At 44.5% G+C, this 23,495-nt stretch overlaps 1 protein-coding gene across 1 annotated transcript in view; it reads left to right on the top strand.

The window, feature by feature from the left end:
• The first annotated feature begins 20,255 nt into the window (after nucleotides 1-20,255).
• Nucleotides 20,256-23,495, top strand: part of NAA25 (N(alpha)-acetyltransferase 25, NatB auxiliary subunit) — a 33,708-nt gene continuing 30,468 nt past the window's right edge. The window contains exon 1 of the mRNA XM_018569709.1: nucleotides 20,256-20,349. Coding sequence (XP_018425211.1) covers nucleotides 20,292-20,349 — 58 coding nt within the window. The 5' untranslated portion in view covers nucleotides 20,256-20,291. The remainder of the gene's footprint in view (nucleotides 20,350-23,495) is intronic.

Genomic DNA, 23,495 nt, shown 5'->3' with positions numbered 1-23,495 from the left:
TCTGGCAGAATAAAGTTTCAACTTTCTGAAAACTGAAAGGCATCATTTCTATTTATTTAGCACCAATGTCTTTCACAACATAGTGTACATTGAAGACATACAGTAGCTATAAAAGTGGCCATACACAGGACGAAATGTGACCAATGTGTGGCCCCGTTCTGTAATAGCCGAGAAGGTGCACTGATATGTTCAATTTCCTCAGACTAGTTGAGCTGGCCATTTACTGGCCCTGCTGGCTCGATTACTCAATCGGCTTTTCTTTTACATTCTTACAGTGGCACCCCTGGTACTGTCAGAATATAATAGTTCAGCAGTGATGAGGGATTCCTCCCATTCATGCTGTTTAGCGTGGATGAGGGAATCGATCTGGAGTTTACATACAACAACTGTCACCCATTCAAATTAATGATCGGGTGACAGCTGCTGTAATCGTATGTGATATGATTACATGCAGTTACAACAAAAAAAAACAATCACTATCCCTGGATACACAATTGTGTATTCAGGGATAGTGACAGATTCCTAACTACATGTAATCCTTTCACATATGATGACAAGCGGTGTGCAGGCATTTACATGCAGCAGCTGTCACCCGATCATTAATTTGAATGGGTGACAGTTGCCGCTTGTAACATATGCAGACATGAACACTGGTACCGTATATAGTAGCGGCCCCCACGGGACTAAAAAATATGTCCAGTGGCCCCCGACTCAATTGAGTTTGAGACACCTGGTTTAATACTACTTTTAGCTTTCACTTTGTTGCTTAGCGACCTGCCTAGTATGACTATGAGCTGAAATATATGAGTGTGAGGATATGGTGTGGGGGTATTTTTGCATTTTTTTTTTTCTTATACACCTCAGAATGTGGTAGTACCTTTGCCTAAAAAGGTATATTCGTACATTATAATGAAAATGCCTGCAGCAGTCATTTTCATTTTTTGAAAAGACATTACCCTCTTTTCGGATAGAAGATGTTAAAAGACTAAGTTCACGATTTGCAAAGATTAAAGAAATGCATATTTAATAATATAAAAAAAAAAAATATGCATTTCTTTCATTTTTGCATTTAAGCCTGGAAAGCATTGCAACTGTGATCACTCGATCAGGGCTACAGAGCTCAGGCTTCTGCACATTCTCTCCCAGGCAGAGCTCCATACTGAGGTACGGAGTGTTAAGAGAGTTTGGGAAGGACGGCTGGACTTCAAACTGCATTAAATCGGCTCATACAGCATCCAGCCGTCCTCTCTCTGGTTACATGCGGTAGAGCTGTCCTTATTCCAGTCCTGCAGTCTTTCCCCATCTCTCCTAACCGATACTCTGTACATCAGTACGGAGCTCTGCCAGTATGAGAATGTGCAGAAGCCTGAGCTCTGCAGCCCTGATCGAGTGATCACAGTTGCAATGCTTTCCAGGCCTGAATGCAAAAATGAAAGAAAGGAGTATTTTTTAAAATATTTTTATATTATTAAATATGCATTTTTTTAATTTTTGCAAAAGGTGAACTTAGCCTTTAAAATTCAGATATGTCACCCACATTTGTTCTGTACCATACCATGCGGTATTCTCCACAGCTATGTAGAAGTGTTCACAAAATGAATTCTCTTACTTTATCAATGCATATACTACAAACAGTATTTCTTGTTGTATGACAAATCATTCAGTATTTTCACCCTCCTTAACCACTTGCTGACCAGGTGTTTAGACCCCCTTCCTGTCCAGGCCATTTTTCAGTATTCAGCGCTGTGGTCCTTTGACTGACAATTATTCCGTCATGCAATGTTGTACTGAAATGAATTTTATACCATTTTTTGGGGAAAGATAGAGCTTTCTTTTGGTGGTATTTAATCACCACTGGGGTTTTTATTTTTTACTACATTCAGGAAAAATGACTGAAAATTTTGAAAAAAAAACAAAAATGTTTCCTAACATAATGTAAAACATTTTAATTACCCCAATTTTTTGGTAAAGTATAATAGACGTGGTCACGTCGGGTAAATAGACATAAAACATATAAAAGCTTAAAAATTGCACGCACCCGCGAAATTGCAAAAAACTAGTGCACCACGTTTGCTAGTTTTAAACAACAATGATAGATTCACTTTCAGTGAATGTTTGGCAAAAGTCTAATTCTGTATTTTATTTTTTGTTTTGCTTTTATGCCCTTTTAAGTAGATAAATACCCATTGTGTGACAGACACAGACACTTTATGGTTGTGGATCAAACTGATTCATAAAACAATTATCATGCAGTGATATAAAATAACTTAATCTTAGTTATTTGACCATAGAAATGTGTTTTATTAAAGAGTGGAAATATTAATGCTCTGCGGTACTCAACACATATACCGTGTTTCCCCGAAAGTAAGACCTACCCCGAAAATAAGACCTGGCACTATCGTCAGGGATTTCTGTAATATAAGACCTACCCCGAAAATAAGACCTAGTTCGGTGGTAGATCTCATATTACAGAAATCCCTGAAGATAGTGCTAGCCGCAGCTCCCTCCCGCCAAGGAGGGAGTCTTATATTTTTTCGTAGGAAAAAAAAATATGCCCCCGCCCCCACCTGCTCCCTCGCCCACCAAATCATTACTGAGCCGAGCGGCTCTTCATCATCCTGACCACGAAGTTCGGATCGGCTGACAGAGCACCCAGAGCAGCTCCCTGGACTGCATCAGAGCGCTAGCCGCAGCTCCCGACATGTGTCCCCCCCGCCCCCACACTTGTCTGTGGCTCCCTGGACGGCAGAGCGGACAGCTGCAGCCAAGCCAGGTAAGACATCCCCCGAAAATAAGACCTAGTGTCTTTTTTTTGTAGAAAAAAAATATAAGACACTGTCTTATTTTTGGGGAAACACGGTAGTTATGGCCTGATCTACCAACGTGTGATCCGAGGTAAGGTGAATAGAAAGAAGTGCTCGTCTGCCTACACTTAAAACAGCCATGTGCACATGAATTAAAATAAAAAGAAACCACATGGTTAGATGTCCAACCTTAACACGTCACCTCAATTAATCAGGTCCTTAAAGGAGAAGCCGTCTTTTTGAAGTTAAATGGATTAAAAAAGTATAATTAGACTACCGCGCCCACCCTCAGTATAAAATAATTTCAAGGTTAAAGTGTAACTAATTTTTTTGGGGATAGATTGGAGAGGAATTAGACCCCATGTCATTTTTTATTGCTGTCTGTGTCCCCGCTAGACAGATTCATCCCCCCTATTTGTCCTGGTGACCGTCATCAATGAAAGTGAAAGAAAATTTAACATTTTGGGATGTCACCAGAACAGGAATACATGGGACATTTTCCAATGGTGACACTAGTTCTGGTGATTCTGCTGACCACCAGGGATTTCCTCTCACTTCCTGTTGTGGCTATCAGACAGGAAGTGAAGAGAAATCTCCCCAAAAGGACACAGAAGGGGGTAAAAAAAAACCTGACAGAGGTTATAATCCTGGCTATACAGGATGCCAATTACAGCTGGTTCTTCATAAACCGGCCAAAATTCGCAGAGTGGGTGCCGCTGTCAGTACCCTTTCACCTGGTATCCCTCGATCAGCTGATCGAAGGAGGCGGTTGGAAAAGTTTTTTTCAGGCTAAGATAATTTTCAGCTAGTACAGAAAATGACTGTTGATCTTGCCAGGAAAGTGTGCTTGTAAAATTCCTGTGAGCTGACCTGGAAGCATAAACCAATGTTACCATATATGCAAACTACTAGTTCCATCGTCACCTATTTAATGAAGATGAACAAAATGAGACATGTTTGAATTCCAGCCAAGGTTGCAACCATAGCTCCCTCCATAGATACAGTGGAGGCAGAGACCGGAAGTGTGTTATTTGCAAGATCACCAGATGAAAATACAAGAGATGACAGAAGCTGCCACAATATCATACAAAGTAACCTCATAGGATTCCCTTACTCTGAGCCCCCACGCACATCTGATGCTTTGCATCTTCAATGTATGTCAGAGGATTAAAGATCTTGTTTTATTATTAGATTTCACTATGGTTGCAAAGTTTCCATTACACTTCATTGATATGATTTACCCTTCTTGAACTTACAAGGCCTGAGAGGTGTAGACAGATCTTTATGTCTGTATTTATGTTTGTATAAACACTCCTACTTCCCGTTTACTTTCCATCTTGAAAATGTAAATAAGACCAATACAGAAGAATAGACTTGTTTTTCGGTGTAGTTTGTGGTCATTGTCTCTCTCTGCCGAATGAAACATCAGACTCTCCGCTGTCCTGATAGGCAGTCATAGACCACATGACCTAGGATTAATTTTTCAAGGTATGGCTCCTTATAAATATATTTTGTGGCAGTCGGTCTCTGTAAAGACCTTTCTCTGCCATTTTTAATGCAGACATTTTAGAGTTCTAAATATAGCTAACCCAGCTTTGCAAGCAGAGATAACATTGTTTATAGACTAGATTTAGAATTCTAAAATCTCTGCCCAAGTACCCTGACCCCTGTATCTGCTGCAGACACAGGGTAATCCTACTCCACCCGTTATATCCATAAAGACATTGGAACGCCCAGAGAGCAGAACCTGAAACAATGGCAGGGATACCTCACCACTGAAGGAGGAGACCCTGGATGGACATGCTGGTTTGACAAGGAGAACTAAATGGGGTTCGAGATACAATGCTATATACAGACTACAACAAAAAGTCAAGGGACAAACTCATTGAGAGCTGAGTTATCATGGAGCTGCTGCTTGCTCACAGTCTTCTCCATATAGAGAGTAGTAATTGTAAGGCTGGGCACACACCTTACAACCATCGCAAGACTTCTGTCTTGCGATGGTTGTAAGGTACTTACAAAAAAATGTACGATCTGCCTATCTTGCATAGGCAGATCGTGCTTGCGATGATCGCAAGCCACGCCCCGAGGGGCGGGCTTCCGATGGCCGCAATGCCGAACAGGCAGTGTGCGCTTGCGCACACTGGCCCGTACGGCTTTTATCGTACGAACATGCCACAAACCCGCCGAACACCGTACGATGCTCGGCGGGTTTTCGAACATGTCCGTAAGTTAAAAGTCGTGCGACCTTACAGTAGTAGAGGTCGCACGGCTTCCACACACCTTACGATTATCGTACGATCGCGTGATTTCCCGCGATTATCGCAAGGTGTGTGGGGACCTTAAAAGGTGCCCATACACCTTACGATTATCGTACGATTATCGTATGCGATCGAGTTTTCATCCAATAATCGCAAGGTTCATGGGCAGTGTACAACCGCAAATACTGTACAATCGTACGACTTGACTTTCAGGATGAGGGGGCGGGTGCAGTTAGCTCTGGCTCTAGAGAGACGGAGCCAGCGGTCCTCCAGTGCTCATTTGAGGATGAGGGGGCGGCACAGCACGATATATATTGTTGGCATCCTTCCCGGCTGCGGCGCGGCTCTGTCGTCAGCAGATAGCGGGCATTAGCTGGTTATATGCAGACTTTGGGTCACAGGGCTTCACTTACTAACATATTCCTGTGACCCAAAGTCAGCAGATTGCAGACCAACACCCAAAAAAGAAAGGTTGCTTTTACTTCTCTCTAAATTTCCTCTACTTGTGCCGACATATCAGCAACATTGTTCCCATCTATCTCGGAACAAAAACACATCCTCTCTATTTTATGGGGAGGAGGTATTCTGTAGCCCTGGGCCAGGGAGACAATGCTGCTTCTTTACAAATAGAGTAGCGAGTGTTGTCACAAGGACAGGAAGTGTCTTACTGGCAGGTGACCAGGTAAAAATAAAAAGGGGTAAGAAAGAAAACGAATGCAGCCACCACATGTAAAGACTGGTAAGCTGCAACATATTCCATGTTTGGGTTTATATACACTTTGCAATGACAGGTGTGATGAAGACCATTATACACAGACGGATTGTTTTGAGGATCTGTGAAAATTAGCAGCGTAAGTCATGACAAGAACAAGTTTAACCTGTATAGACATGAAGATGTACCTTTTAAGTCATTAGGGGAGTGCCAAGAACACAGCATATTGTAGACTTCTGCAATCACCAAGATGCAAAGCTCACACACCAATATGGACGATTTCTGTGCATCTTTGTTTTGGTAACTCTCCCCTTCACAACGGCGGTCCGATTGGATGCCCAATGCAGGACCCCCTTCAAACAGGCTGATTCATGCACAGACCCTCTCCTGATCAGCCCGTGTGAAAGGGACCTTAAACAACGTTTGAATGCACGTTTATTGATTTACCTTCCAAAGCATGTGGCGATCCGTTCAGCCAACCTTGTAATTTACATACATCTGTCACCCAGCACAGCTAAGCAGGTTACACGCTTACTGGCCCTGCCATCTTCCAAGGGGACACCAGTCCTGGTGACAACTAAAGAAAAGATGTCCAATGTTTAGAGAGACTTTTATACACCTACGGTTCTCCCCAACAGGACACAGACGGCAATAATAAAAATAAATAAGGTTATAACCATTACCTACTCTATCCAGAACTAAAAAAGACAAATATTTGGCTGAATGAACTCTGGGCATTATTAACCATTGCACTGCTACCCCCATACTGCAAGGGTTAAGTGCTTGCTTGTCTCTAGGGAGGAAAAAAGTTATACTTACCCGATCCTCCAAGCCAGCTGGACCTTAAAACGGTCCTTCCAGCCTGAAGCGGTCTAAAGTCCTGTAAATCACATTTTATACACAGTGTCTAGACGTGAAGACACCCAGGAACATGCCATTACTGCACTGCACTGCAGGAAGAGATGGGCAGGCTATCAGCATTGACACCGCCCACCGCTTTTTGGATTGACAGTACAGCCTCTGTTGCTGGATCCCTCCTACTGTGAGCTGCAGTGTCTGGGAGGGGGAGAGTGTGAGACACAAATGAAGGAGGATTTGGCTGATCAGGGAAGGTAAAGCTCCTGTCAGTCACATGACTGGTTCCAATCACAGCAATCACTGTGGGTCATTGCCAATTCCACACTGCAGACGGCATTTCATGAATGGGCGGTAAATACCAGCCTTGGCGTGCGTACCTGAATGAAATAGAACAGAGAGCAGACAGCGGTATATAGACATCTCTTAGTCTCCTAGACAGCAGAAATTGTGACCAAATGACCAGTCACAGGTGAACCATTTATTGTTATTCTTTATGTCCTTGTAGGAGATGGAGGGGGAGGACATATTTTACTACACGCCCCCCATTAATGAAGAAGCTAGATTAGATTTTGTTATGGAACATTAAAGTGGAACTTTGGACAATATTAAAAGTGACAAACAGTACGTTTTAGTCTGTCACTAGCAATACAACAGCAATAGTTAATTCAGCCCTATATTCATTAATACATCATGATTGTTATTATTATTATTATTATTGCAAACAGAATTATTGTTCTTGCTCTGGCATTCACGGTGATACCCAACACGTGCAACGCGTTATCTTCTTACCTAGGTGTGCGTTTACGTTCATATATGTGCATACTGAAGCGGGGACCTTAACATTTTTTGTTTTTTTTATGCATTTCATTAAACTTTTTTTTTTTTAATTCATTTTTTTTTTTTTTTACTTTATTGTTATCACAAGAGGGCTGATAAGCCCCCTATGTCACATCACAATGAAAGTGACAGATTCTCCTTAAGGAGACCTCATCTACTAAATCCCTAATGTCCACTCTGCACTACTTTGAAGCTAAACAAGCACAGGGAATGACAGCGCTGAAACCAGAAGCAATGTAAAGCACGACGCTTCCAGTTTCATTTTACCCAGGGGCCCTCAAAGAAGAGATGGACATACATTGGTGGCAGCGAAGGTAACCGAGTTTCGACATGGTTTCAGCCACCTGCAATAGCTCAGACTGAGGAAAGGACAGGACTGGGAGCCAATCAGGTGTGCTGCATGAAGATAACCGTCAAGTAACATGCTGATAAATAGAGATAGCAAAGTGACCTCATCAGCCTGCTGCTGCTGCTTTATCAGCAATAAAAACGTTCCAAAGTTCTGCCTTCCACCAATTCTATCAAAAACACAACATTTTAGCTGAATTTGGGCTTTAAATAAAGTAAATACAGCAGTTAGTGGGCTGGTGCAAGAACGAGCCTGCTATTGACCATTTCAAATTGCAATAGCCAATAGCAGACTGGCTATTGCATCCGCCCACTGCTTGCTGTGCCCTCCTTCAACCAACTAATTGATAATAACAATAATTGACAACCATTCTCTCTATGGATTAGTTGCCGGCAGCCCTAATTCACAGGATCTGTAAATTTAAAAAAAAACTATCAGGGTTAGTCACAGAAGGATGAAGAGTTTGGAGAAGGCAGGAGAAGTGACCAATCTAGGACTACATAGCTGAATTGGAGAATTGTTTGGAATCAGCTATGTTGTCCTAGATTGTTCCCTTCTCCTGCCTTCTCCAAACTCTTCAGCCTTACAACTATTCTCATTATTGATTCGTTGGTTGCAGCCATAGATTAGACTCCCTATCAGGTTTTTGTTGTGGTCTGTTTCCCCGTTAGGGAGATTCACCCTCTCTACTTGTCCTGGTCAGTAAAAGAAATGTCTGACATTTTGGGTTGTCAGCAGAACAAGAATAGAGGGGAATTCATTCAGCGGGGACACTAGTTCTGGTGACCCTGCTCACCACCAGGGACTTCCCTCACATTGGAGTGATTTTCTCCCAGTTCCTGTTTGTGTTGGAGTGTCTATACAAGTGTTTTTGCACACATTGCAGGCTTGAACTGTTTGTTTTTTTTCCTTTATCACTTTTAGCCAATGAGAAGCTAGTTACTAGGCATGAAAACACAAATTTTTGCTGCAGGCGAGAGAACGCTCAGATATGAATAGGGGCCGTTGAAAAGTCCTGTTGCGCATTGTGTGAATGGAGGTCCTACACTCACAGGAACCCACACACAAACACAATAAATAACCTTCTAGCCAATCAGCTTGATGTATGGTGGCCTGTCACTTCTTTCTCACATCAGCAAGCAAAGCAGGTACACTAAGCCTGATTTGGAATTTCAGCTGTTACGGAGAAGATGGTGGGAATGTAATAAGCAGACATTATTTTCACATTGGTATTCCTCTTTACTGTTGTTTTAACTATTGGTGTTCTCTCATCTGATCCTGACCCTGACCCCCTGCCAATGATCAGAACAATATAGAGGGTCGGTCAGCCCCCAGTCTGTGGTCCAGCAGCTGATCCTCGTTGTAAACATGTCTTACCTTCTTCCTGACCCATGATGACATGGCAGTCTATGGGAACCAAGTCCCCCCAGCAGTGATCACAGGCAGCAGGCATGAATCACCATGAAAACTCCCTGCACTTCCACATACAACACACTGACATACCTGTTGATCAGATCAGAAGCAGCACTCAGAGGCTGACAGGGTGTGCTGGGACTTGTAGTTCAGCAGCGGATTCCCCGGATAATGTACAGCACAGTCCTGTACCAGGTGATCCGCTCTCACAGCTCCATCAAGCCTCACCCGGACCGTCCCAGACACACACAGAGAAGGACGGAGGTGTCAGCGATGTGCAGATACACACACCCAATGGACGGTTTCGTTTCTCCTACCTGTGATGAGGAACACAAACTGTCAGCTACTCTCCCCGACTGCCTGCTCCGGGAGAACAAACAGGATCCTGCTACTTCCTCAAGCTCAGCCGCCAGCCCCAGCCCGGGCTGCCATTGGTCCAGGGAGCTGTCAGTCAAGCCGAAGCCCTCCTCATGGTACACGACTTCTGATTGGCCAGCCTTGTTATTATAGTTTTTTTATATTGCAGAACGTGATTGCAGTACCTGCATTGTGTATATATATGTGTATTCCGAGCCCACAGATGGAACTCCAGGTAAATTGTGTGCGTTTTATAACAAAGCTAACAAGTCTCATCTACTAAGATTTTACTTGTATGTGTATTTCAAGTAAATGGTGGGCGTGTCCATAAACAATAGGATCAGAGTCAATAGCAGGGGTAGCCAACCTTGGCACCCCAGTTGCTGTGGAACTACAAGTCCCATGAGGCATTGCAGCCACAGGCATGACTCTCAGAGGCAGAAGCATGATTTGTAGTTTCAGGACAGCTAGAGTGCCAGGGCTGCCTTCCGCTGGTCTATAGAATGTTGGACAGGTGGGATGCGGGTGCAATGTGTGTACACCATTCTAGTGACACTGGCAGTGCACCTAGCTCCAACCTAGCCACCATTCAGGTAACATTAAGACCCTGTTCACACCTAACGATGCGTAAATGGGCATGTTTGGAGTATGTTTTTGCTGCTCACATTTGGGATACCATTAACTACTAATGGCTCCACAAGCGCATTGTACTTTTTGAACGTGTTGCCAAAACATGCTCGGAAACGCACGCTTTGGCACACGATCACGCAACACCAAGGTGTGAATGGGAACATCGCCTGTAAGTTGGCAGCCAGATGCATTCTCAGTCCCAATGGAATAGCAGATAGGTGGGAGTGCCTCTAGAAATGTGTTTGCAATATAATGGTGCATAGGTGAGAACCAGGTACACACACCATTTTGTTGACACTGACAGTGCCTTTAGGTGGCTGGCGGTGTACCTGGCTGCCACCTAAAAGCACTGTCAGTGTAACTGAAATGGTGTGTGTACACCAACTTTCACCTATCCACCATTCCAGTGACAATGCACCTGGCTGCCACCTACAAGCACTGTCAGTGTCACTGAAATGGTGTGTGTACTCCAACTTTCACCTATCCACCATTCCAGTGACAATGCACCTGGCTGCCACCTACAAGCACTGTCAGTGTCACTGAAATGGTGTGTGTACTCCAACTTTCACCTATCCACCATTCCAGTGACAATGCACCTGGCTGCCACCTACAAGCACTGTCAGTGTCACTGAAATGTTAAATAGGTGAAAACCAGGTACACACAAGATTTCAGTGACACTGACAGTGTCTGTAGGTGGTAGACAGGTGCACACACCTTTTCAGAGACACTAACAGTGCACCTGGCTGCCACCTAAAGGCACAGTAAGTGTCACTGAAATGGGGTGTGTACCTAGCTCCCACCTATCCTCCATTCCAATGACACTGACAGTTCCTGTAGGTGGCAGCCATATTCACTGTCAGTGTCACTGGAATGGTGGGGGAGGGGTGCACACACCATTTGAAGACATTAGGGGGAAATAATAAAACGTGTCTGAGACACGTGGAAAACAATGAAAGCTAGAAGTTGATTGGTTGCTATGGGCAACCGCACAGTTCAGATAGAACTTGTCTCAGACACCTTTTAGTAAAAAATTCCACTGTATGTTAAAGGAATGTCTCTCGGTCTGATCCCCCCAGTCTGTCCCTTATCTGCACACTGCCATCTTTTCAGCTTAGCAGACGCTGCCCATAGAGTCCTATGTATAATCCTGCTGAAGAGGTAAGGAATACTTTTTTCAATTATTTTCCATTATGCTGTGTGAATGGAAACACATAACAAACGTATAGGGAGGGTTTCTTAAATTTGCCTGCAAAAGTGGAAATGGACTTTAAGGACACGTCCAACCAGAAACAAAATAAATCTTTGAATGATGGGTTATACACATAATAAAATCCGCTTCTTTTATCCAGCGTATATTTCATAAGGAAATCATCTGGGATTTTGCTGCATATCACATGTTATGTTGGACACATTTTCTGCATATATCTACTGCTAGCAAGCAGAGAGGTTTTTTACCTGTACGAATACGTGCGGAACCATTCTAAACATAAAAAACAATGCATTTTAATGTGCGGGAACCGTGCAGTACAAAACCGCTCGTCCCGCAAAATAGTCCAATTGCGATTTCAGGGGCGGATTCCGTACGTTCGCAGCTATAGTAATAGCCGCAACCAAGTGGAATCTGTGCAGATGAAAGATTTTAGCGTTTTCTTGCCGTGCGGTCTTCCGCACTGAAAAAAAATCGCTCGGAAGAGGCAAACGCTATATGTGAATGGAGCCTCAGGCCTCATTCACATGACTGCTCCCGGGAAGGACAGGTGCTGCGTGTGGTTGCACGCAGCAGCCTGTTCTTCCTTGCGTACGAGTACGGGCACCCGCACGAGCATGCAGTTCGGGTCAGCGTATGGCCGCGCACTTCCATAGAGAAGAACAGGCTGCTGTGCACAAATCACACACAGCACCTGTCCTTCCCGGCTCCCATCAGTGTCAATGAGGCCTTAGGTAGGTTTGGAATGTCTTTCTATGCCTTGAGCACAATGCTTATTGCAGTTTCTGTTTGTTGTAATGGCACTCCCTTTTCTGTTACTACCTTGTGCTGCTTTGCACGATGAGTCAGGCTTCCCACGCAGACACACCGAAAGGCAATAGGTAAAAAAAAACAGCTCCCTTTGAGCCCTTCTCCTAGGGCCGGTTCACACCACAAACACACCAGCAGTCAGGCTCTGGACGCACAGTATCGCACTCCAGCGGCTTCCTGCGTTCAGGGGCAGGAGGGGGCGTGTCGGTCCATTGAAGTCAATGGCACCGCAGCCACGCCCCTTCCCGCAGTGCGATCGCCCGCACCTGGAACACATGGCACATTAGTGCCTGTATTCTGGTCGAGTGCGATCTGCAAAAATGCTGCTAGCACTATTTTTGCAGATCTCACTGGACCGGAACGCAGGCACTAATGTGCCATGTGTTCGGGTGCGGGTGATCGCACTGCGGGAGGGGGCCATTGACTTCAGTGCACTGCCACACCCCCTCCTGCCCCTGAACGCAGGGGACCAGCCAGAGTGCAATAGAGTAAGTTCCAGAGCCTGACCGCTCTGGAACACACTGTGTGTGGTGTGAACTGGCCGTAAACAACGTTGTTGGATAACCCTGCTGCGTTATTGTATGCTGGCAGCCAGCACGTGGGGCTGTCAGAATATCCGAATATCTGATTGGCTGCAGTCACTGTATAGTCAACAATTTTCCACCCAGCTCCTTCAACAAAAGTTAATGAAAAAAATGTTTTGTCGAACTGGGTGGTGCCGGTAGTACCACACAAAGCTCAAATTTAGGATGAGTCAGCAGGACTTGGCTGAAATCCAAGCAGTGTATGGCCAGCTTAAGGGACACTAAATTCAGGAGTTACATCTTAAAATTGCATTTAAGAGTCTAAGCTATTAACAAAACTGGACCTTATTTGTGTATGACTCGGCTGTAGATCCTCAAATCATCTCTGAATTGGTGCTGACACCGGAGGGGGGCTACTTTTGTTCCCCATGGTCCCTGTGTGTTGTAAAGTAGCCGCAGCTTCGAGCTCGCTCCTGTGATGGACTACAATCTCAATACAAACTGGTAAACTAAACATGAGATTGTAGTCCATCACAGGAGCGAGCTCGAAGCTGCGGCTACTTTACAACACACAGGGACCATGGGGCACAAAAGTAGCCCCCCTCCGGTGTCAGCACCAATTCAGAGATGATTTGAGGATCTACAGCCGAGTGATACACAGATAAGATACATTTTTGTTAATAGTTAAGACTCTTGAATGCATTTTTAAGATTTAACTCCTGAGTTTAGTGTCGTTTTAACTCCAGCCAAAATGTTTTATTTTGTGTTAGACAGAATAGGACGAGTTAGAGCCAGGGGAAGAAGTGATAGGAAATTACTTTACAGGAATACACACACAGACAAAAAACTAATTTGCAGCAGAGAGAACGGTTAGAACTTCTGACAATGTTTTTTACTGCTGCCTGGGCCTTCCTGTTCTGGTGGTGCCTGAACCCTCCAAATCTTCTATTAGTTATACTTACATGTGCCAACGGATTTCCTATATTGACTGGAGTGAGCCCACTATTATTAACTCCTTTTTTACTACTTTCTGTGTTATTTTTATCTATGATTAAATTATCAACGTTTAGTTTAAGTAATTTTATTTTTATACTTAAGGTAAGTGCTGACATTAACATTGGGGGGAGGGGAAAAAAATATCCTTTCTTGTCACTTTAACTGCCTGTTTATGTCTAGGGGTCAGAAAAAAGCTATTTTACACACCTGATCACACTTCCCTGGAAATCGCTGCTCTCCTCTTCTCCGCTCTGGCTGTGGACTGTCCTTTGGTGCCCTCCCATACAATTCAGGACTTTGGAGCCTACATTGTACTTGATGATGTCAGCTGCCCTTGAACCACTGGAGCAAAGGGGAGAAGAAACTGTAGGGACTGGTCTAGGAGCCTGGAGGGAGAGTGCAGGGATCAGGTAAGTCAAACAGCTTCTTCCTGTCCCCTAGACATAAACAAGCAGTAACCCTTGGTATGTGGGGGGTCAGCCCCAAAGCAAGGGAAAAAACTTTTCATTTCCCTAGAGTTGGGCTTTAAGGGAAAATCTCCACAATGGTGTCACAGACAAAAAAATTGAAAGTGTTCCCTGCTCTATTCAAAATAAAATATGGATCCTCTTGATTTGGATCACCACAGAAAAATTACATGGCTGCAGGGGACAGTGGTGTATCCAGGGTATGGCAAGCATGGCACATGCACTTGGCTCAATTTGAAAGTGGTCACTACACCACTCAGAAGTAAGGATATATGGCGTTCAGTGAATAACATATTGCCACGGTCAGTAAAAAGAATCCCAAATTTGTGTTACCAGTACATAAATAGTAAAAGAGTAAGAAAGGAGCATAGGTCCATTAATGGATGATAACGGGAAGTAAGTCAACAACGACAGGGAGCGAGCCGAGGCATTAAATACCTTTTTAAAGATTCCTTAATGAGTGCCAATTCACTGGCGGAGCGCTACGGTAGTGCCAATATGCAAAAAAGGGTCCAGATGCAATCCGGGGAACTACAGACCGGTTAGCCTTACATCGGTACTTTGTAAAGTGTAAGGCTGGGCACACACCTTACAACCATCGCAAGACTTCTGTCTTGCGATGGTTGTAAGGTACTTAAAAAAACGTACGATCTGCCTATGTTGCATAGGCAGATCGTACTTGCGATGATCGCAAGCTACGCCCCCTGAGGGGCAGGCTTCCGATGACCGCAATGCCGAACGGGCAGTGTGCGCTTGCGCGCACCGGCCCGTGCGGCTGTTATCTTACGGACATGCCACAAACCCGCCAAACATCGTACGATGCTCGGCGGGTTTTCAAACATGTCCGTAAATTTAAAGTCGTGCGACCTTACAGTAGTAGAGGTCGCACGGCTTCCACACACCTTACGATAACTGTACGATCGCGGGATTTCCTTAGAGGGACCCTTAGAGGGAATGATTAAGGACCACTTAGTAGAATTTGTTCGGGATAATGACATAGTAAATGACAACCAGCATGGATTTAGGAAAGACCGTTCTTGTCAGACTAACCTGCTAACTTTTTATGAAGAGGTAAGTAGAGATCTGGATGGAGGGAGGCCGGTGGATGTGGTATTTTTGGACTTTGCTAAAGCATTTGATACAGTACCACATAAACGTTTACTACACAAGCCATGGATAGAAAACCGGCCTGCAGGAACGGGTAAAAAGAGTATGGATAAATGGCACCTTCTCGGATTGGGCTAGGGTCATGAGCGGTGTGCCGCATGGGCCCCATGCTGTTTAACCTATTCATTAACGATATTGGGGAGGGGGTAAACAGCCATGTTTCAGTGTTTGCTGATGATACCAAAATCGGGAGGGGAATAGTCACTGAATCAGACGCTATAACATTACAGGGGGATATAGATAAAATAGGGGAGTGGCAACTACATTGCAGATGATTTAATGTAGATAAATGTAGAGTTGTGCACTTTGAGGTTAAAAACAAGAAAACAGATTATGCACCAATGGGAGCTCCCCTGGAGAAATCCCAAAGGGAAACAGATCTGGGTGTCATTGTAGACCACAGGCTGAATAATAGCTTGCAGTGTCAGGCTGCGGTAAACAAAGCTAGTAGGGTCCTGTCCTGTATTAAGAGGGGAATGTTTTGTAAGGACAAGTCCGTAATTGTGCCACTTTATAGATCACTGGTTCGGCCTCATCTAGAGTACGCGGTCCAGTTTTGGGCACCAGCGAGAAGAGGGGATGTCCTTGAACTGGAAAGAGTCCAGAGGAGGGCAACCAAACTCATAAAGGGGATGGAGGACCTGAGCTATGAGAACAGGCTCCTAAAATTAAACATGTTCCCCGTGGAAGTAAGGAGATTAAGGGGGGACATGATTTTCATGTATAAAATGTTTACCGGGGATAGTAACATTAGCAGCAAACTTTTTACAATTAACTCCATGACAAGGACGAGAGGCCACCACTTAAAATTGGTGGAGAAAAAATGTCAGCACAAGGGTCGAAGGGGTTTCTTCTCAGTTAGATAAATCAAGGTCTGGAACTCGCTGCCACATACTGTGATTTCGACTGAGGGTGTGTTGAATCATTCAAGAGGCGATTGGACGATTTCCATTGGGACCGTAATATACAGGGGTACAAGTACTCTTAAGAATGAGAACACACAGGGCTTATACATACTACACACCAATAGGACCGTACACACATACACAGATGGGTTGGACTTGATGGACATGTGTCTTTATTCAACCTCAAATACTATGTAACAATTAGGCTGTTCACAGAGGCTGAACATTAGACAGGAAGTGTACATACAGTAGCAGCATTACTACCGCTACTATATGTAACAGCTGCATGGCACATGCACTTGGCTCCATTTGAAAGGGGTCACTGCATCACTCAGAAGTAAGGATATATGGCATTCAGTGAATAACTGAACAATTAGGTTGTTCCCCCAAGGCTAAACATCCCACAGGAAGTGTACATACAGTAGCAGTATTACTACCGCTACTATATGTGACAGCTGCATGGCACATGCTCTGGGCTCCATTTGAAAGGGGGGGGGGGGGGGGGGGGGGCTGGGGCATTTTCTTTTTTTCCAGGCTTTTTTCACTTTACAAACACACATGCAGCCAGTATTTAGTATTTATATTAACAGCCTGTTTTTCTATTTCCTTTTTTTGCCTTTCAACAGCTGCAGTGCAAATGTCCAGAAATATGTCAGAAGCAATTTGCGGAAACATATTTTTTCAAGAAAATGTACCGGGTGGAATTAGAGACTGGGAAAACATGGCCACCATTTGTCATGGAGATAATAAGTACAGGAAGATGACACAAACCCTGGCAGTGCAAGACTGATGTTCTGCATTCTCTATTCTGCCCTATTGGCTAAGAAACTTCATTAGCATGACAGGTTGTGCAAGTACAGAAATGTTTGGTTATGCAATAAGATGTCACAAGGAGCTCCAATAAGCAGCTTTTTTTTAATCTAATATGGCTATAAAGCATTCACTCTGCTTAATGTTATGCATTGGCAACATTTGGAAGTAATTAGGAGAGACACCTTGAAGGGGCTGAGAAAACAAACACAGCAAGTAAAGCATCCATGGGGATATGATCAGACACATGGGGATATGACCATAAAGCGGTTGTGGCCAAAACTGGGTGTGGCTTTGCAGCAAATGGCTTGCAGTGCTGCACCTTTACACCAATGCATTGCTATGGTATAGACAAAATACCTGACTAAACTGATGAGAAAGTGGGAGTAAAAAAGGACCCATCATTGGTATCAGTGGGAAAAAGTAAATACCATTACGGAATAGAGAATGTACAACATGGATATAGAATGAGGCGGTGCAGACTAAGAAATGCACAACATGGCATATGGAATGAGGCAGTGCATAATAGGAAATGAACAGCATGGTACATAGATGTGCAGGGGTCAGTGGTATGTAACGCACAGAGTACAGGGGTCAGTAATATGAAATGCACAGAGTGCAGGGGTCAGTAGTATGTAATGCCCAGCGTGCAGGGGTCAGTAGTTTCTAGTACACAGAGTTAAGGAGTCAGGAGTACATAACGCATAGAGCACTTGGGCCCAGAGTATGTAATGCACAGAGAGCAGGGGTCAGGAGTACATAATGCGCATCATCCAGGAGTCAGAAGTGCACAATGCACAGAATGTTGGAGTTCAGAGTGCATAAGGTACAGAGTGCAGGGGTCAAAATGCATAAGGTACAAAACACATGGGTCAGGAGAGTATAAGGCACAGAGGGGAGGTGTCAGGAGAGCGTAAAGCATAAAGTGCAGGGGTCAAGAGTAAATAACGCAAAAAGTCAACTCTACTCCAAATACAACCCCCAGGACATTTCCCCCACTCTGGAATGTACTTACCAGACCTTGTGTTGCATCCGCTGCAGAGAGATCCTGGGTTCCCAATACTGCTTATGCTTGCAATTTTTGCTCTCAATTTGGAGCCTCATCTGATCATGATCAGATGATTGAATTCAGCACAGCTTCATGTCATTGTGAAAATTCCCTTTTACAGAAAGAAAAGCTTAATGAATGAGATGAAGTTGAGCTGACTTCAATCATCCAATCAGGTGCAAGCAAAAAAACTGGGTTTTTTTTCTACATGGTTGGGTATTCTTTGCAAAGTGAATTTCAACATTGTTTCACCTCATTCACTAAGATGAGTAAAAATTCACTTTGAAAGTGAGCATGCGCTAGTCCTTTAGTAAATCATTACAAAGTGTATGGAAAGGCAATACCTTTTTTTTCAGTTTTGGATAGAGTAAGAAACCCCTTAAACCCTTGTCCGGTTATTTTCATTGCGTTCTATTGGGGAGATGTCTCTTCCTGATGAAGTAACAGGGAATGAGAGGAAATCTCCCTAAAGAGGGGGGAAATTCTCTTCCTGCACAGTTGACACAAGAAGAAGGGTCCCCATTGGAGGATTTCTCCTCACCCCTTGTTGGGGGTGACAACTCTAAAATTTTTTGAATATCACTTTCTGCCATGGTGATAATGATCAGAGGGGGGTCCATTCCAATGGGGACAAAAACAGCAATAAAAACAGAATTGACAGAAGATCGAACCCTTCTACACTCTATTTAAAACTAAACAAAAAAAAATGACTGGATGCAGTCCTTTGCATCTTTATCCCTCGTGCTTTTTCCATTAAAAATAATGGAAGCACTCCAACGTGCGTCATGACGCAGTACATTGTATTGGATGTCAACAGGAATCATAACGCACATGCATTAATATTTGAATTAATGTGTTACTATTAATTTCAATGGAAAATACATCAGGCAATAATGCAAAGATGGGAATTAAGGCTATTGACCCAATCAAAGTCAAATAGAGCTTGCTATGGGGGGCTGTTATGTGCTAATATGAGCAAAAATGCATATTCAATGCATTTGTCCTGCCCTGTCATTGAAGTCTAAGGACTCAAAATGTACACTGATGCACCAAAACAGGCACCAGCACTATTTTGCCCAATGTTTGGCAGCACAGCGCACAGGTGTAAGCAGGCCCCCGGGGGAAATGAACGGCAACATTATTGTTGTGCACTAACATGCATTATAAGACAAAGAGGGGTCACCGGCACTCCAAAATCTTTGATCAATACATATTTATTGACACAAACTCATAATATCACATAATCTTGACGTTTTGGGATCACTGCCATCACACTGTTTTGCCTGATAAAGTGGGCACTGTGCGGCCCTGAAACGTTGCAATTATGTGATATTATGAGTTTGTGTCAATAAAGACGTATTGATCAATGATTTTAGAGTGCCTGTAAACCTTCTTTGTCGTGCATTGAATGGCACCATCCCTTTGCCTATGTAGCACCCACCAATCTTCAGTGACTTAGTAGATTGTCAATCATATCCATGAAGGGTTGAAGAGAAGACAGGAGAGAACATAAATCTGATTGTCAACACACATTATATCACACGGGTGTGAATGGGGCCTAAAGCTAGGTTCCCACTCTTCTGCAGAGGTGCATTGCATTAGGCATCCCATACAAAATGAATGTGCTACCAATACACCTCAACATCCCAGAAACTGGACCTGCAATGTATGTATGTTGACAATGTGTATAAGGGTGCCATGGCACTGCATCACACCATTGCAATTAATGTGTGTTGCTATGTGTTCCTGCAGCGCAAAGGAACAACGCTTAACACTAAAATACATTACTCTCTTCACAGCCAGTCCTTATTATCCAGCTTCCATATCTGCCACCATTGTCATCTGTACAATGACAAACCCTGTAGACTCCATGAAAGACACAAACATGTATTTTATTCATGTAACAGTGTCATTCATTTTATTCATGTAACAGCCTCATTCATTGGGTGAATGAATGGCTCAGATAATGTCCAGGTTGTGCATGTGACACAGAGAACCATCCAACTAGACCGGTCGGAGTAGGACAAGCGCCCCCCCACACAGAGATCCCCCCACCCCGCACCTCTGCGCTGTCCCTTTAACGCCGCCGTCCGCTTCCTGCCGCGCATGCGTACTCCGCTTCTGCGCTTGTCATCATGGCGGCGCGGGGCCATGTGCAGGACCCTAACGATAGGAGGCTCCGACCTATCTATGGTGAGTGGTCGGTGCGGGCGGGTGGTGAGGCGGACACGTTCCTCTCACCTGGGGATGACCGGACGGTCGGTGTCGGTAGCAAAGGGTTCTGCAGTGCCGGTGCGGTAGCTAGGCCCGGCACCGGAGGACACTGAGGTTTCGATGAATGGCTGATCGGGCGGGGTGGACTGGCTGAGTGTGGTGTCCGGGAACAGTGTGGACTGCCCGGAATGTGTATGCGTGATCGGTCCAGGGCTTTTCAGCCTGTCCTTCCGTGCCCGGATTGTATGACCGGCCAGCCCGGACGGAGTGCAGGGACAGAGAAGCCGGCTTCCTACATTATACAGCATGGTGGAATAGCTTGTCATACAGAACGTAAGAGCTAATAACAGTATAGGCAGCTTCCATACACACACCGATCAGCCAGGGGTCCCACAATATAACATTCCCCAGCATGGCCGAAGGTGTCAGGTGCACAGACTGCACACAGGAAGCCAGGACACAGACAGGACTGCTGATCATCTCCCCATACATACATGACATCGCTGTGTTATTATCCTGGGGACATGATCTGGCTGGGCAAATGCTGACATGACCCGGGTATTATCATACACTGATCCCTTCCACACACAGATAATCCAACCAACTAGACAAAGATGAAATCTGTCCATACACATTAGGCAGATGGGATGAAAAAGATATAATTAAAATATCTGGGCAAATGTTCCCAATATACATTTATGGTTTTTATTATCTGCATACAAACATGGTGTGATCTCTGATTGTTGGATGAGACTGCATTGCGTTAATAAATACCAACTCTATCAAGGCAGGAAATCGGGCATGGTTGCGAAACAGCAAAGAATTCAGATAGGTAAACTTGAGTGATGATGGCCCTAAAATGATTTGTCTGCTTGTGCGGGGATACCCACATGAGTGCTTTTGTGTACACGTGTATGTGATGTGTGCGATTAGGTGCGAACATTGTACTAGTGTGAATGGGCCCTCAAAAACACTGACACGCACTCACACTCCAAAAAATGTTTAATTAAAAAAAATATATATATTTGTAAGGTCCACCCAGTCTCCCTACTTTAAGAGAACTGGAGTGAATCCTCAGCCTGAGGTCCAGTGTTGGGCTGCTGTTCTGTGACGGAGCTCCCTCCATATGTGCATTGCTTGTACAGCTCCCTTGCGCACCCTGTAGAGGTGCTGGGGTCCAGAATGGGATGCCGCTTCGATCTAGGCACCTCTATAGGACATGTGAGGGAGCTGTAAGCAATGCATGTATGGATGGCACTTTCTTGCGGCCATATGCCCAGCCCACCCCCGCCTTAAGCGGACACTCGGCGCCGGGCAGCATATTTTGAATTGCTGCTTGCTGCAAAAACTGGCAGTGCTGAGCTAGTGGGAGGCTGGGGAGCCTCTGACCTAGAAAACTGGAAGGCATGCCGCGACCCACTGAATATGGGGTCGCGACCCACTTTTGGATCACGACACATCAGTTGAGAACCAAGGCTGTACAGCCTGTCTGTAATCCAAGGACGTTGGTAAATGGTGCTGCACCCAATTTTATCTTTTGCTACATGTGCTCCAAGATGGAGACTCTCATAGTTCAGAGTTAGGACCGCACTATATAGCGGTTCCTCTGCGCGGCTTTCAAATTTTCTGCAGAAGACGTGTATCTAAAACCTCTGTTTTTAATCTTAGCAGTTAGACAAGTTTTTTGCATGCTGGCTGGTGAGTGTGCTGGGAAACCTTTTGCTGTTCCACTGAATATGGGGTCACGACCCACCAGTTGAGAACCAAGGGTGTACAGTCTGTCTGTAAGCCCAGGTAAGGCAGAACGTTGGTAAATGGTGCTGTGAGTGTAGACATTTGTACAGGTTTAGATGTACACGCGTAGACATCTGTACCTGTATGCACTGTGTACCAGCATACAGTTGCAGCCTGTCTTTGACTTACAGGGGGCCTGTACACAAAACCTGTGGCTCTCAGGGTCCGAGATCCAGACTTTTTCTTTTATGGCACCTGAACTACTGTGCCCATATTTGAGCACTAAAAGTGCAGATTGTGGAACAGACATGTGATGCAGACCGAGAAGGTTTTGAGTGGGGCTTGAGAGACCTCACTGCAGATCAGGGGTGGGCATCTCCGAACTTTGAGTCGCACAAGGTATTGCAAGACTGACAGTTACAGGTATGACTCCCAGAGGCATGTTGGGATTATTACTTTTAAGCACAGATGGTGGGCCAAAGTCTAGTCCAGGAGCCAGCAGGGTTTTCATTAGGAGCCAACTCCTTTTAATAACTACAAAAAACTGTTGTAGCACTACAAGTCCCATGATGTGTGTGGTAGCATTTGACTGAGCGGTTCTCTTCTGGATTTTTGGATGAACCCATAGTCCTGTTGGGCACAGACTGTTCATTATACATATTTTATATAGTGATGTTTTACAGCTTTAAGCTGTTGGCATGTGTGATTTGTTCTTAATTCCTTCCATTGAGGGTCTTTACGTCATGATAGTTTGCAGATGGAACGTAGCTCTGTCTTACTGCGTGTTCTATATTGGGAACCAAAATGCTGCTGTCCTCAGTTCTTGAGAAACAGGTGGGACATATGGCTAGTTTTGGGCATTTCGTGATTGGCAGTAGCACCACTATGCACAATCCAGTTTCCTCTTGATGACCGAGATCAGAGCCGCTGTCATCCTGTCAGTTTCAGGATGACAGCGGCTCTGTGCGTGGCAGAGCGGGGATCGGTAAATATCATTGATATTTACCGATCCTCCGTGTGAGAAGGACAAACACCGGAGCGATCGTCTGATCACTCCAGTGTTTGTAAATAACCCGGGACACATAGTATTATGTGTCCCCAGTTATGAATGAACAGCATGTGATTTACATCACAGCCTGTTCATTCAAGATTTCACCAATGGGGAGAAGCACTCAGTACAGAGGCTCCTCCCCATTCAGAAACAGCTGATAAGTATTTGAATGAGAAAGCCTCTGTACTGAGAGCTTCCCATTCATTGAGTGCTGAGACTGTAGAAAAAGAAATTGAGGATTTGGTGTCCTCAATTTCTTTTCTATTTTACAAGGGAAATGTCAGGGGTCTGTTTGGACCCCTAATATTTCCCAAAGCCCCCCCAACAGTAAAAAAAATAA

This window comes from Nanorana parkeri, unplaced genomic scaffold (assembly GCF_000935625.1).
Source record: "Nanorana parkeri isolate BGI_ZX_2015 unplaced genomic scaffold, ASM93562v1 scaffold1381, whole genome shotgun sequence".
In the NCBI taxonomy this organism is placed as follows: Eukaryota; Metazoa; Chordata; class Amphibia; order Anura; family Dicroglossidae; genus Nanorana; species Nanorana parkeri.
This window is presented reverse-complemented; position numbering and strand designations above follow the sequence as displayed.